This window comes from Lathyrus oleraceus, chromosome 6 (genome assembly GCF_024323335.1).
Source record: "Lathyrus oleraceus cultivar Zhongwan6 chromosome 6, CAAS_Psat_ZW6_1.0, whole genome shotgun sequence".
In the NCBI taxonomy this organism is placed as follows: Eukaryota; Viridiplantae; Streptophyta; class Magnoliopsida; order Fabales; family Fabaceae; genus Lathyrus; species Lathyrus oleraceus.
Window position 1 is genome coordinate 12,009,515 of NC_066584.1, and position 14,054 is coordinate 12,023,568.

Here is a 14,054-nt window from a genome sequence, read left to right on the forward strand (position 1 = left end):
CATAAGGGTGACTCTTCACCACTAAAGATGGTAAGAGCAACCCCTAAATTTTAATATAGAAGAAAATAATTTATATGAGTTTTTTTATTGAAAAAGGCGACAAAAAAAATTATTTAGCTAGAGAAAGAATAACATAAGATATGTCAATACAAGAAGTAGCACACATATCCAATACAAGGCACCTTTGAGGCCATCAAAATCAATATTAAAAATAAAAAAAGTTGGGAAAATTGATGAGCTAATAAACCTCTTAAGCCACTGCAACATACAAGATGGATAACATCCACTACAGAATACCTAAAACAAGCAAAAAAAAACTCCCATGTTAATAATTTTCATCCATTTCTTTTAATTTGTGTTAAATTTGTCTGTGTGACGTCCTTGTTAGCATTAATCATCTTCTTTCTTTGTGTTCCTCTCTACTAGTACCGCAAAATCAAATTCCAAAATTAGGTAAGGTGTTTTTTTTCTTTGCATTCATCTTTGTGTTCTATTATTCTTCTAATTTGGAATCAAGGAATAAAAATGTGTTATGTATCTTCTTCTTCCCTTACAAAATTGTTTGCTAATTACAGTTATAATTCAAAGGGTTATTCCATCCCAACCGTGATTGAAACTTAATTGTTGGTGTAGACATTTTATTGTGCTTTGAAGGGCCATCACTTTACGAATTTTGGATAGAAATTATGGGGATGTTCATACTCTAAAGGTAACTTTCTTATTTTTGGAATTTGCAATAGTCATCAATCCATTTCATTATGGAAATATGACTTGTTAGGTAGTATATAATGAGACTGAATGTGATTTTCTTTAAAAAAAAATTATAATGAAGTGAAAGATGAGAAATATATTTCTATCATAAAGGAAAAAAGAATATTGGAAGAATTTATGCTTTATTGTTATCATAGTATTAATGTATAAGTTGATTATGTAATCTTAATCATGTAGCCATAAATTGATATGGGTCTGAAATGGTGTAATCTACATATGTTGTAACCTTTAATGTGTAATGATGTTTTTAATGAACTTATGTTGTTTCAAAATTACATATCTATCATTCTGCTGTATATAAACTGAAATTATGTTCCTCCAGAGATAGATGTTGGACCGGATGTTGGGACATCTTATCCAACTTCTTAAACCAGATTAAAATATAGTTTTGATAGAAATAATAAATCAATGCAGAAAGCTGTAAAAACACAAGAGGTTGGTAACCTAGTTCAGTGAAACCACACATGCATCTGGGGGACACTATATCCAAGAAAGGAAATCCACTATTTTGAATTAGTACACTTAGTATTACAACAACCAACAAACTCTATGTTGTTCAAAGCTTCTTCCTAATCCTAGTGATTTTATATTTAAGGCTCTCCCTAAATATGAGAACCTACTCACTTTCTTCTTAATTACACAATCCATGATTGGTGTTTACAACTTAATGAACAATGTTGAATGTTACAACTCAACTAAGACATACCTTTCACTCCAAATTACTGAAACATAGAGGTGTACAACATTAGATTCTACACTAATCCAGTTATGGCATTAACATGGAGTACAAGTAACAAAGACTCAAACCCTATCATAAAGAACCTAGTTCTTGCGCACCAAAACTCTTATCAAACACTGATAATTGAGTCTCCTTATATAGAAATGTCTTATGGACTTTTTCTCCTTGTGGATCTGCATTTAATTCGTATAGAAAATAGTTGAATCAGTTGGATATGAATTGCTCCATAAATCTCTCCAACAAAAAATATGATTTGTTATATTTCATATTCAAATTTAAATCTCATTTAAATCTAATTTGAACATCTCCAGTTGTCAAACAAATCAACCATACATTGCTAAAATAAATGCATAAAATTTGATTAAAAAGCAATCAGAAAATATACATCAAACCACATCGAATATGGTTTGCTGTCAAGGTCATATGTTGTACTACACATGCTGGAACATCGTGTTCCACATGCTGCAGCAGTACATCCAAATCAATTCTTCTTATTTACTTGCAGATCTTCTATTGTGGAGAATCTTGGATAGACGAAATATGGACCAACTCAAATTTCCATCTGCCTGTTTCCAAGAGATCAGACGTTGCAACCCATATGTTAGAACATATTATTCAACATGTGTCCCTTCTGCACCAGAACCCACTTGAGAAAACTCCGTGTTGTTTTGCATAACGCAATCAATCCCCAAAAAACCAACAATCACCCCCCTGGGCAAATTTTGGCAAATCAACTCTTCAAGCAAAAAAATAGCTAAGTATCAAAGATACACTTAGACCAACAACACAACAATAGAAGAATATCCAATAGAGAATATAGTAGCAGTAGCAGAAGCAACACAAACCAGAGCATAACTAATAAATTATGAGGTAGTTTCATACACACACGCACACACGCGCCCGCGCACACACACACACACACATACACATACACACACACACACACACACACAATATCATGAGTTTTCTACACACAATGCTCCATAATAGTAGACATGCAATCATTCAAGATGAGTGAGTCATGCATGTACACAAAGGTTAGTAGTCAGTAGTCAAAGATCAGAAGCTACTACTAACACACGCACGAAAGTTCAGCTCGCATAACAAATGAGGGCTAGACGTCAGGTCGATACTTCAACAAGCATGCACACAAAAATCAGATCAGGATCATATCGTACACCAGTTAGTCCCAATCACATAAGTTAGAACTAGATAGTATTATGCACAGTCAGTAACATATCAGTTGAACTTATACACCACACAGTCAGTAGTCATACCACCATTCCACTACACACAATTTCTCCCCCCTTTTTGCCATAATTTGAGAAAGGTATACCTCAACTTAGTCAGTCAGTCACTAGAGGTCAGTATGTTAGCACATACATACAATTCATGGGTAAGCAGAAAACAACCAATAACACATATGTTAAATATGATGCAAAAGCATCATGACAATTATTAGAAAATAGTTTATAAAGGCTTATCATGCTATTACACATCCCGGACAAGTAAACAAAAAATGCCCAAATACAAGGGGAGAAAAACTAAGCAACAAAAACACTTGGAATCAATAGCCTTCAATCTTTAAGTAGAAGGCTCCAAACTTTAGCTTCTTAGATTTAAGATTAAATTCAGGTAGTCTTCACCTGACTCATAATCACTTAAATCACTTGATTCCATTAGTTGTGCAACTGCAACTTCTATCTTCTTATCTTCTCAGGATTCATATTGGTGATCATTATCTTCTTAGAGACAAATGTTCCCCTCAAAAGGTTCAAAAATGGAAATGTTATTCTTAACATTTCTAGACAAAGTGGAACCAACTTCCTTTGTCTTATTTTCCAAAGACTCAAGGAGTTTACCAACATCCTTAGATGACTGACTTCTTTGACATGGAAGTTCACAATAGATTTCTTAGATGAATCCTTAGAATTTTGATTCATTTTTTAGAAAGGATGATAAGTTTGAAAGAACAGAGACAGGTTTGTTATCTGATAATAGGATGAAGAAAAATGATGATTTTTCTTGATTGTAACAACAACCCAGTTACAACTCAACTTAGATATAAGAATAATCAACATTATTTGGTGTGCCATAAAGGTCTTATGGAGGAAAAATGCTTTTTCTATTTTGGGACAACTCCCAAGCATTGATTGCTACAAGGTTTCATAGATGCAGATACCAAGATCACCCTTTGACTTTTTTTGAGATAATTGGGATACACTAAATTTAATTATAGGCCATGCACTTTGCCTTTTTGTTATTGAACTTAGTCTTGTTGTAGATCAGGTTGGTTTTGCACTTGTTAGATGCTCTTTATGATAAATTTTGTCATTGTTGAAGTTGGAGTCTCTGTAGTTGCCTCTATAGCTTAAGTTAAGGCTTGTGGTAGTGAACACTTTATAGTCTCTATATTGAATGTGTCCTTGTGACTATGCACCATCAATAACTTGAAATGGTGGTTCAAACGACTTTACGATCGTATTAAAATAGATGCATCAATGGAGTAACATTAAATTAAAAAAAAAGTTTATTAAGAAATTAGAAAATTAACTCTATTAATTATCATAAATAAAAATAGGAGTTATTATCTTTATCATGACTATTTGTCTTGTGATATTGATAGGACGTATTCTTGATTGATAAATACTTTTGCAATTAAATGAATCTATTAGACTATTTTTTATTTGCTACATGTTAAATTAAATAATTTAAGATACAATATTCAATCTAGCAAAATATTGCATGTAATTATATAATATTATGTATAACCTTGTGGAGATATGTTACTATTTCCTATAGTTAAATGACTTATATTTATTTTATTTTATTATTTAAAACAAGACTTAAGTTATAGACCAACTTGAAATATCTTGATAAAATCTTAATGAAAATAAATTATTCTGACTTTTTTCTCCGTAAATGTAAATAATTAGGATGTAACACTATTTTCTAAATATAAGGAGAAATGGAGGGATTACACACATATTGCACTTAACTTGAAATCTTGTCCATTTCATTTTAGAATCAGAATTATCAATCTCATATCGTTCTAGATTCCTTCTTTTTTTGGGTTTTCTTTGCCATCTTTTTATAGAGTGGTGGCTACACATCAAAATATGTTGTTCTGACCCATAAATCAAATATAATAAGAAGATAAATGATTGGATTATAGATTTCTTGATAATGTGCATTTTTATAATAAGAATTAAATAACATATGAATCATCATAACATACCGCTTTTTAATGTTGGGTAAACTATCATCACTATCACAATTAGAAAACCTTATCCTACTTGCAACTCACTTTTACATATTAAGTTTAGCTTATTCCAACATGATAACTATTGGTATACTTTAGCATCAATAATCACATTGTTAAAGCCTTATGATATATTATTCAACGTGATATCATAATTTGAATATTTTTTAAATACTTCATAACCTAGGAGTTGTTAAATGAATTCTTCTTAATAACCCTCACTTTCTTTTATCTACCTTTCTCATGCTTATGGATAAATTTCCATAGTTGTCTTCCATATTAATTTCTTTAATTTCTTCCGTGAATACCTTTTTTTTTTAATTTTGTACAAATGACGCACTTTTTTTCAACATCATGTACAAGTTCATCCATAAAAAAAGTCCTTCAACAAAACATCATATTGTTCAAAGTACAATAAATACTACATATTGATCATCAATTAAAATTGTGAAAGTACAATAACTACGTTTTGTTAATAAGAAATAAATGTGAATGTAAGACGTTAACTCCTAACACAAAGATCATCAATTAAAAGTTTAAAAATTTATGATCAAGTTCCCTTTATTTCTCCTATCTAACCACTTCGTACTTGGAATTTTTACATTAAAATCTCTACCGCAATTATGAATGTTCACCATATTGATCAAGTGACTCTAAACACAATAAATGGTGAATTGTGATGTTCAAAAATTTCAAAAATCGATTTATAAAATTTTTTGATATTAAGATATCTATTATAGAAGAAAAATAACAAACTAGAGATAGAGTGATGGAATGATGAAAAAGATAAATAAATAGCGAAAAATATAAAATGATAGAAAATAAAGAGAGAAAAGATAGAAATATCTTACCAAAGAATTATATTTGTTTGACTTTAACCAATTATCCTACTTCATTTCTCAAGAGTTTCTTCTTGAGTTTTCCATTAAAATCAACCTTGAGTTTTTCACATGATCATCCCAAAAACTTTTCACAATAAACTTGAAAATTTGCACATGATCAATCAAAAAATCCTTCATAAAGAAACAAAGCTTTTATACGGACTTAACTCAAAAACTAAATCATAGTTTTTCACAAATTTAGCTCAATAGCCTTCACATAGCTTTTATACAGGCTAAGCGCAAAACTTAAACCCAAGATTTTAACAAGTTAACCTTGCAACCTTCAAGCATTATTACAAAAAGATTACAAGAGACTATGCTTTTGAATAAACATTCAGAATAACACTAGTACAACAAATTTATGAAAGAACTTTTCACTCTCTTGACACTAAGGTAACCTTTTAGTGAAAAGGAAAATTTATAAAAGAAGGAGAGAAATAAATGCTTGAAGTGTTTCTATTCAGAAAACTAGTTTGTTTTGAAATGAGGGGAAGCGTCCTTTATATAGAAAGAAATTTAACTAAAAAAGAAACCAATTAATGCGCCATTTTAATGAGTTAGTCGATTATATTCATGTTTTAATCAATTAACTAAGCTAAAATAAGAAAGTTTGAAAAATTATGTACTTAATTGATTATTAGTCTCCTTAATTGATTAGGAGGTGTTACACATTGATTCTAATCAATTAGAAAGATATTTTAATATATTAGACAATGCATAATACCTTTCTAATTGATTAAACAAGATTCCAATCAACTAAGCGCTTGCTCAAATTTATTTTCAAAAGATTTATTAAAATATAAGAGGTTTGAAAATATTTTGTGTGTGTGCGATATCATCTTAGTATCTCAAGACTCACCCATGTTCCTTTTACAATAAACTGATCAAGACTAGGAAAAATCCTAAGCGCAAAATGATGCGAGCTTTCAAACATTCACACCTTCAAGTCTTCAAGCTCTAAGATCATAATGTCAGGTCTTCAAGTTCCTTTGTTTGGTTCAACAATGTCTAGTATTAAACTTGATATCTTTAACTGATGAGGCTTGAAATATTTCTTCTTTGATTGGATATCATCATTGGGAATCACCTGAACAACCGCCGTGATCAAAATCACTTTGACATATGTCATTAACGCACTTGATAGTTGTCATCATCAAAACTATAATGTTGTATGCACAACATATAGAACCTCACACCATCTTCCTTAGTTGCCATGTATTTTATAATAAACATTCCAGTTGTAACCATCTTTTCAAGTTACCCTAACTTGAGATTTCTTTTAACTGCACTGCATATGTTTATAACTTTCTTAAAACGAGCCTTTGTACCATAATAAGCTCCTAATTCACTTATAATCGGTCATATTATTCTACCAACTTAAAAATTTGGTATTTATTTTTCTTGATCCAAAATTCTCATCAATTTTACAACCATAGTTTAATTTCTCACTTTGAACTTCATTCTCATTTAAATCTCTCGCGTTCTTATGTTTTACCGGATCCCTCCATCTCCTAAATAAGATCTAAAATATTTATCATTTCATCTTCCAAAAATTCACCATTGTATTTATCTGAGTCTTCAAATCCTATATCCATTGCAATGTCATCCTTATGAGTCTTCAAATCCTATATCCATTGCAATGTCATCCTTATAACTCTCATCTTGATTGTCACCGTTACTTTCTCTATTAACTCGTGTCTTTTCATCATTCACCTCACATTCTTGATCGTTTGTGTTTACATTTATATTTTGGTCAGTTTTAACACGTGTCTCTTCATCATTTGCTTTAACTTCTTGATCATTCATAATTAATCAATTTCAAAATTAGTCTTTTCATCATTCACTTTAGCTTCTTCGTCATCCATACTTACTACACTTTTTCCCATGACAACTTGACGATTCATGACAACTTCTTCATATACTTGACGATTCATGACAACTTCATCATTTGCTTTAGCTTCTTCGTCTTTTCATCAACTTGACGATTCATGACAACTTCTTCATATAATTTGGAAACATGAATTATCTTCATCAAAATTGACAACATTGGTTCTTTCATTATAGATCCATCGAAGAACTCAGGTTGATCATGGATGTTGTACTAATACTTCCACACTAAAATGATCCTTTGATAAATCAACACTTGAGCACCTTTGTCGTCAACCCAACATATTCATACCATATGCAGGATCCTTAAATCATATATTACCCACACTTTACATCTCAATTATTTCACAATATCAACCATCTCAAAATAACTTCACTTATCATGATCACATTTCAACACTAATATTTCCCCTTTATAGTTAGACATTTCATCTACAAACGACAATCCATGATGAATCAAAACATGAACGAGTTCTTCCATTAAAATCCTAATAACAATAAAATTCTCGATGATTCAGAAACACAATATGAATTCTAAATGGTTTAAACAATTCAAAACAGATTCATCTAGACGTAAACATATTGACAGAATAAATTGTTTAAACAAAATATTTCATAAGGATCATAATCTAAATGTTATCCTATTGGAAACCCTAAACGATTCACAAACTCCCCCAAAAAATAAACCCTAACATTCGATACAACGATCACAATCAAATATCCAAAAAATCAAAAGGTATTTACTTAAAATGGAGCACATATCCTTCTTACTTGTCTTGCTCGTGTTCGTTGATAGTTCTTGTTAACCTTTGTCGCAAGAATTTCTTCATTCCTTCATGATTCTATGGGTTGGAACTTAGTGATTTGGATTTAGGCGGGTGATTATTCAGGTTGGAATTGTATGAGGCATACATCAAGAAAAACAACACGTACACAATAAACATTCCACATCAATGCCACATATTTGTGTTCAATGTCTTTGACTAACATAATGAGCAAAAAGAAGAAAGAACAAACATAATCCATTTTAAATAATTAAGGAAATAATCTTTTAAAAAAATATATGAAACTAAAATGAATTCCGAGATCAAGTTAAAAGTAAAAAAATATATATAGTTAAGCCATAAGTATTCTATTATGAATAAAAGGAAGTATCAAATGGAAGGGATCCTCTCCCGTATAAAACAATATGATGAAGTGAGTTTTAAAGGCAGTGGTGTCCAATGCTCCTCCCTCTCCCCATATCAAATCCCTATCATCAGATAATGATAACAAAAAAATAAATAGACAATTCACATTTCAATTTTGTAGGTTAGACTCAATCTATTAAAGTCAAACCATAAACCCACCTACCTTAATTTAACAATCAAACTGTGTAGCTACAGCCCAAAAGATTTGTCACATCACATTAAATGACTGAGATTAAGCAACAAAATTTCTGATAAGTTAGATGGCAATCACCATTAGAATAAAATTAGTTAAGTTGATTAGGTTACTTCAATAATGGTGTAAATGTAGTTAAATTGGTTAAGTTACTTAAATCCCAAGTTAAGTTAGTTAAGCAGTCACAATTACACGACTGAGATTAATGCCTGAGATTAAGCAACAAAAATATCTGAAAAATTACGAGGCAATCACCATTAGAGTAAAAGTAGTTAACTTTGTTAAGTTACTTAAATCCTACCTGACATTTCGGGTCAATGTCTATAAAAAGTTAGTTAAGCAATACATTTAGTTCCTCAATGTTACAAGATCCTCTCGAGAGTTTTAAAGATTAGTAACTGCAGCATCCTAAGCATTGATACAGCAATCATAAATCATATACAAAAACCAAACATCATTGACCTCTGTTGTTTCTAATCCATCAAATCCAGGAATCCAGTCAAAAGAGGGAATTAGACAAACAATATAGGACACAATTGAGAAAACAATGTAAGGAAGGAATTATAGGACCAACATAAAGAGAAAAATGTCATTGAAACTTCAACCGTGAAGATTCAATTCAAAAGCAAATTAACATCACACGGCATAAATTTCAAATGTAAGAGTACAACATATAGAAAATCAAATGATACAAAACAAATAATAATATAATGGTCGAAGACAGACAGCTTCCTTATGCTCTCTGGCTCTAACCATGGCGGGCACTAGTGCTACCACCTGACCATCTTCTCAAAGTACTAGCCACTATTTTCCTCCCAGATAAAAGTCCTAACCTTTGCTTGAACGAAGCCGATCGAACAGTACTTCTTGATGCAATATTTCCCGATGTAGATGCTGCTGCGCAGACAGGCATTGGAGGAAACTCTATAGCATTGTCTTGTGCTCCACCATCACTAGCACTAGCATCTTGAAGTTCCGCTTCGACAGTATCCAAATTAACAGCAACTGATCCCCGAGTGAGCCTCAACCAATCTCCACCCTCAGGGGTAACGCCTTTACATTTCTTAACCTTCACTTTCACCAAATTGGGACACCCATTCGCCAAAGCTTCCATTCCATGATCAGAAACAGGACAGCTCTTAATGCAGAGTTTCTTTAAAGCTAAACACTTTGCAGCAATGCATGATATCTCCGGATCACCAACAGTATCACTTGCACACAAAGCCAACCTCTCTAGATTAGGGCAATTAGATGCCAACATTTCCAAACTTGCTTTTGTAGGGTTAACACCAATAAGCACCAACTCTTGTAGATTAGGGCAAAACTTAGCAACCGCTATTAACCCTTCGTCACCGATCCGATTCGCTTTCCATCCATCAATGTGAAGCTTCCTTAACAACTTACACCGCTCCGCAATCGCAACAAGTCCCAAATCAGTGCACTCAGGTGTCTTAACAAGATGCAAAATCTCCAAATTCGAACAATGTGAAATAGCTTGTAATCCAATATCACTAATCTGAAGCCTCTCAAAGTGAACATCAGCAATCATGCTCGTGACACGCTCCGCCATAAGCGTAAAAAGCGTGTCCCAATCACCCGAGCATCGAAAAAGCTTCAAGGTTTTCAGATTCTTCGCACCAAGAATCAACGAACCAAAACACTGTCCATTATAAAGCTCCTTCAAACAAATCGTCTTGAGCGACGCCGCCGCTACACCCGGCCCAATCGGCTCCGCCACCGCAGTCTCCGCAATCCCCCGGAGCCGCTTCACCGACAATTCCTCAAGAGCAGCACAATTATCCAGCACCGCGTTCATACCTTTAGATCCAAAAGTACAAGATCCACACGATAATTTCTTCAATCCTTTACAATTCCTCGCGAAAGTTTCCATTCCAGCATCCGTAAGCTCACGACACGCGCGGAGCTTAAGGCGCGTGAGATTAGGGCAACGCTCGGAGATTATAACGAGAGCTTCATCTCTTATACTCACGGATCTACGATCGCATTTCAAAGCAAGTTTCGTCACCGAATCAAATCGATTGAAGAGAGACGAAATCACCGGAAGCAGATCCAGTTTCGCGTTTAACGAAAGACGCTGCCGACTCTGTCCTTCAACAATCAACCACCGCCGGCAAACGAGTGAACACTGATTCCGATCGGCTGGGCTCAACGACTGAAACACAATCGCTAAACACTCGTCAGGTAGATCTGATATATAATCAGAAATTCCACGGTCAACCGGATGTCTAATATCATCATCATCTTCTTCGGTAGCGTTCATCGGAGAAACCAAAGAGGTAGATCTGGTGGTTTTCGCGGTGGTTCTTTCCCGGCGGTTGGCGACGGCGGCAGTGGAAGCTGCTTGTCCCATCCACGGCTGTTGTTGAATTAACGAAAGATGAAACAAACGGTTGAGATTGAAAGATGCACGATTCGCAACGGAAACTAAAACTAGTCCCAGTTCAGTAACATTTTCTATCGTTGTTTGGGTTTCAGTTTCGGAGTTGAATAGCGGAATTGAAATTAATGTTCATTTCAACTTTTTTTTTTGTTAGCGTTCAATGTGGTGTGAGACTCGATATAGAAGACAGTGTAATTGGGTACGGGCAACCCCATTGGATTACCGTGGGGGATTCTCTGGTTTTGTGCCACGTGTAATTGTAGTGAGTAGCAGAGGATGCGACGGAACGCAATACTCCCAAAAATACAAAAGAAAAGTATTGCGCACTATATTATATACGATTGATGATATATACAATGATGCAGGTATTTAAAAAACATATCTTTTTTAGGTAAAGCTAATTAAAGTATGTTAAGATATACTAGTACTTTATTTAAAAATTATGAAATAATCTAGTAGTACTGAGTAATGTTATGAATTATTGCAAAAGATTTAAATGATTTATTTAGGTGCATTTTGAGTTGGAGACAAGATAGTATTAAAAGAACTAAAAGTTAATACTCCATCATTTAATAATTAGACAGATGAAGTTTCAAATCAAGTGCAGATTGATTGTGTTTGGAAGAAAAATTGAATAGTTTCGAAAAGCAAAATATATATATATTAAAATATTGAATAAATAAAAACAAAAACAAAATAAATTGACAAATTAAGATAATTAATGAATTAACTCGATTCAAATTAAATTTTATTTTATTTTTATTTTTTATTATAAGGTGAAATAAAGTGCAAAGAAAATAAAAAATACACATTAAACTTTAAAAAAATATTTATGTTATGCAATTATGCATATGCGGCTAAATCCTTGTAATTGGAAAATTATGTATGAAAGAATCCTTATTGAAAAAGGCGTTAAGTTTGGCTATAAAATTAGTATACTAGTTGTCTTTATAAAGAATTGGGTAATTTTGAATTGATCATTCTCACACATCATATTCTTGATGTCTTTGAACAAAACAACATACTTATGATACTTGTTAATAAAGGTCTCAATAGGTTTGATATAGAAGAATGAATTTGTGTAGTAGACAAATCCATTGTAATGTATATTTTTAACGATGAAAAGACCTTGGTGAATGATATATATAGTTGTTCCTTAAGCTAATCTAAAGAGGATAAAATGTAACTAGTAAATCTTTCCTGTGAAGGACCGTAGAAGTTGTGGATGATTCCTCCATGAAATGCTCGGGTGAGGATCCCAAGGCAACTTTCATCAACATTAATGACAGTGCAAGTGTGTTTGAGATGTTTGCATATGATTTGTCTATCTTTTATGCATATGATGAGAGTTGTTGACGCAAAAGAAGAAAATATTTATCATGTTGTTAGTATCTAAAGAAATGTGACAAATGAGATGATTTCATGGATTATACGAGTAGAATTTCTTTTCATCCAAGCCCACCAAAATCATGTTGTAAGGTGATAGTAGTTAGGACCCAACGTGTCATTTTTTAGACAAGTGTTGCCATAATAATTTGTGAAAAAATTTAAAGATGGTGCCAAAGATTCTTGAAGTCACTATAATATCTCACGTAATGAATGAGTGATTCATCTTCTAAACCACAATGAGTGCCCAAATTCGAACTACTTATATTATAGTAATGCAACATGGATATGGTTTAGACAAAATTGTGTCTAACGAGGCAAAGCAATAACTTGATTTTTTTTCCAGGATAAGGAGATTTAAAATCCAAAACGAGGAGTGAGAGGAAATGTATGTGGTGGATATTGGCCACAACTTTACTATTTAGAAGACATGATTAACAACTTATGACAATGTAGTTCCCATTAGAATGGTCGTATCAAATAAAGACAAAATATATGTGATTATTAAAGGTTAGATTTTTGGTGTTGACCTTTATAATAACCTCTATTGGAAGTTGAGTGGATAATTGATTGATTTGTGGTGGCATGATTAAACAAATATATTTCACAATTAAAGCAAGATCATGAATATGCACATACATGACAATGGAAATGAGGTTTAATGGCCGAGTTAGAATGACGATGAGTCAGACCAAACCCTCCAATTAAAACCATCTTTGAGTATATTATTAGTTTTGATAATGGAACTCCAAGTAGGGGAACCTTATTATCGACTATGCCTACAATATCTCAAGATTAGTTACTATTTATTACTGCTCCTTATTGTCCATATCCTAATACTTGTTGTTCCTATTAATTAGTTTAGCTTTCCCGTACTTTAGTTTAGATTCCTTTAGTTTATCTTTTTCTATTAATATTTGTACATTATATTAACTTATGATTCATTTATCAATAAACACAATAGAGACTTCTATCAATTTACTTTTTGCATATTTTCTTTGCATGGTATCAGTTCCTTTTTTTCATAACAATGGATGCCTTTGATTCTTCATCACCTTATTATCTTTATTCATTAGATCAACCAGGCCATGTACTTGTCACTCAACCTCTTAATGGCAATAACTATGCCACTTGGAGCCGAGCCATTACCATGGACCTTGAAGCCAAAAACAAACTTGGTTTTGTTGATGGCAACCTTCTTAAACCTGAACCTAACAATGCAAATTTCTCTCATAGGGTCTGTTGTAGTAGTATGGCCCAATCTCGACTTATACATTCCACTATTACCACCATAGCCAATTCCCCCATATGGATTAATAGTGCTCGAGATATATGGTTTGATAT

The 14,054-nt window shown here is 32.7% G+C and overlaps 1 protein-coding gene across 1 annotated transcript; it reads right to left on the bottom strand.

Moving 5' to 3' along the window:
• Positions 1–9,498: 9,498 nt before the first annotated feature.
• Positions 9,499–11,513, bottom strand: LOC127091498 (F-box protein At1g47056). The gene has a single exon (XM_051030156.1). It carries the CDS (start codon positions 11,292–11,294, stop codon positions 9,672–9,674), a length of 1,623 nt encoding a protein of 540 aa, XP_050886113.1. The 5' UTR covers positions 11,295–11,513; the 3' UTR covers positions 9,499–9,671.
• Positions 11,514–14,054: the final 2,541 nt, after the last annotated feature.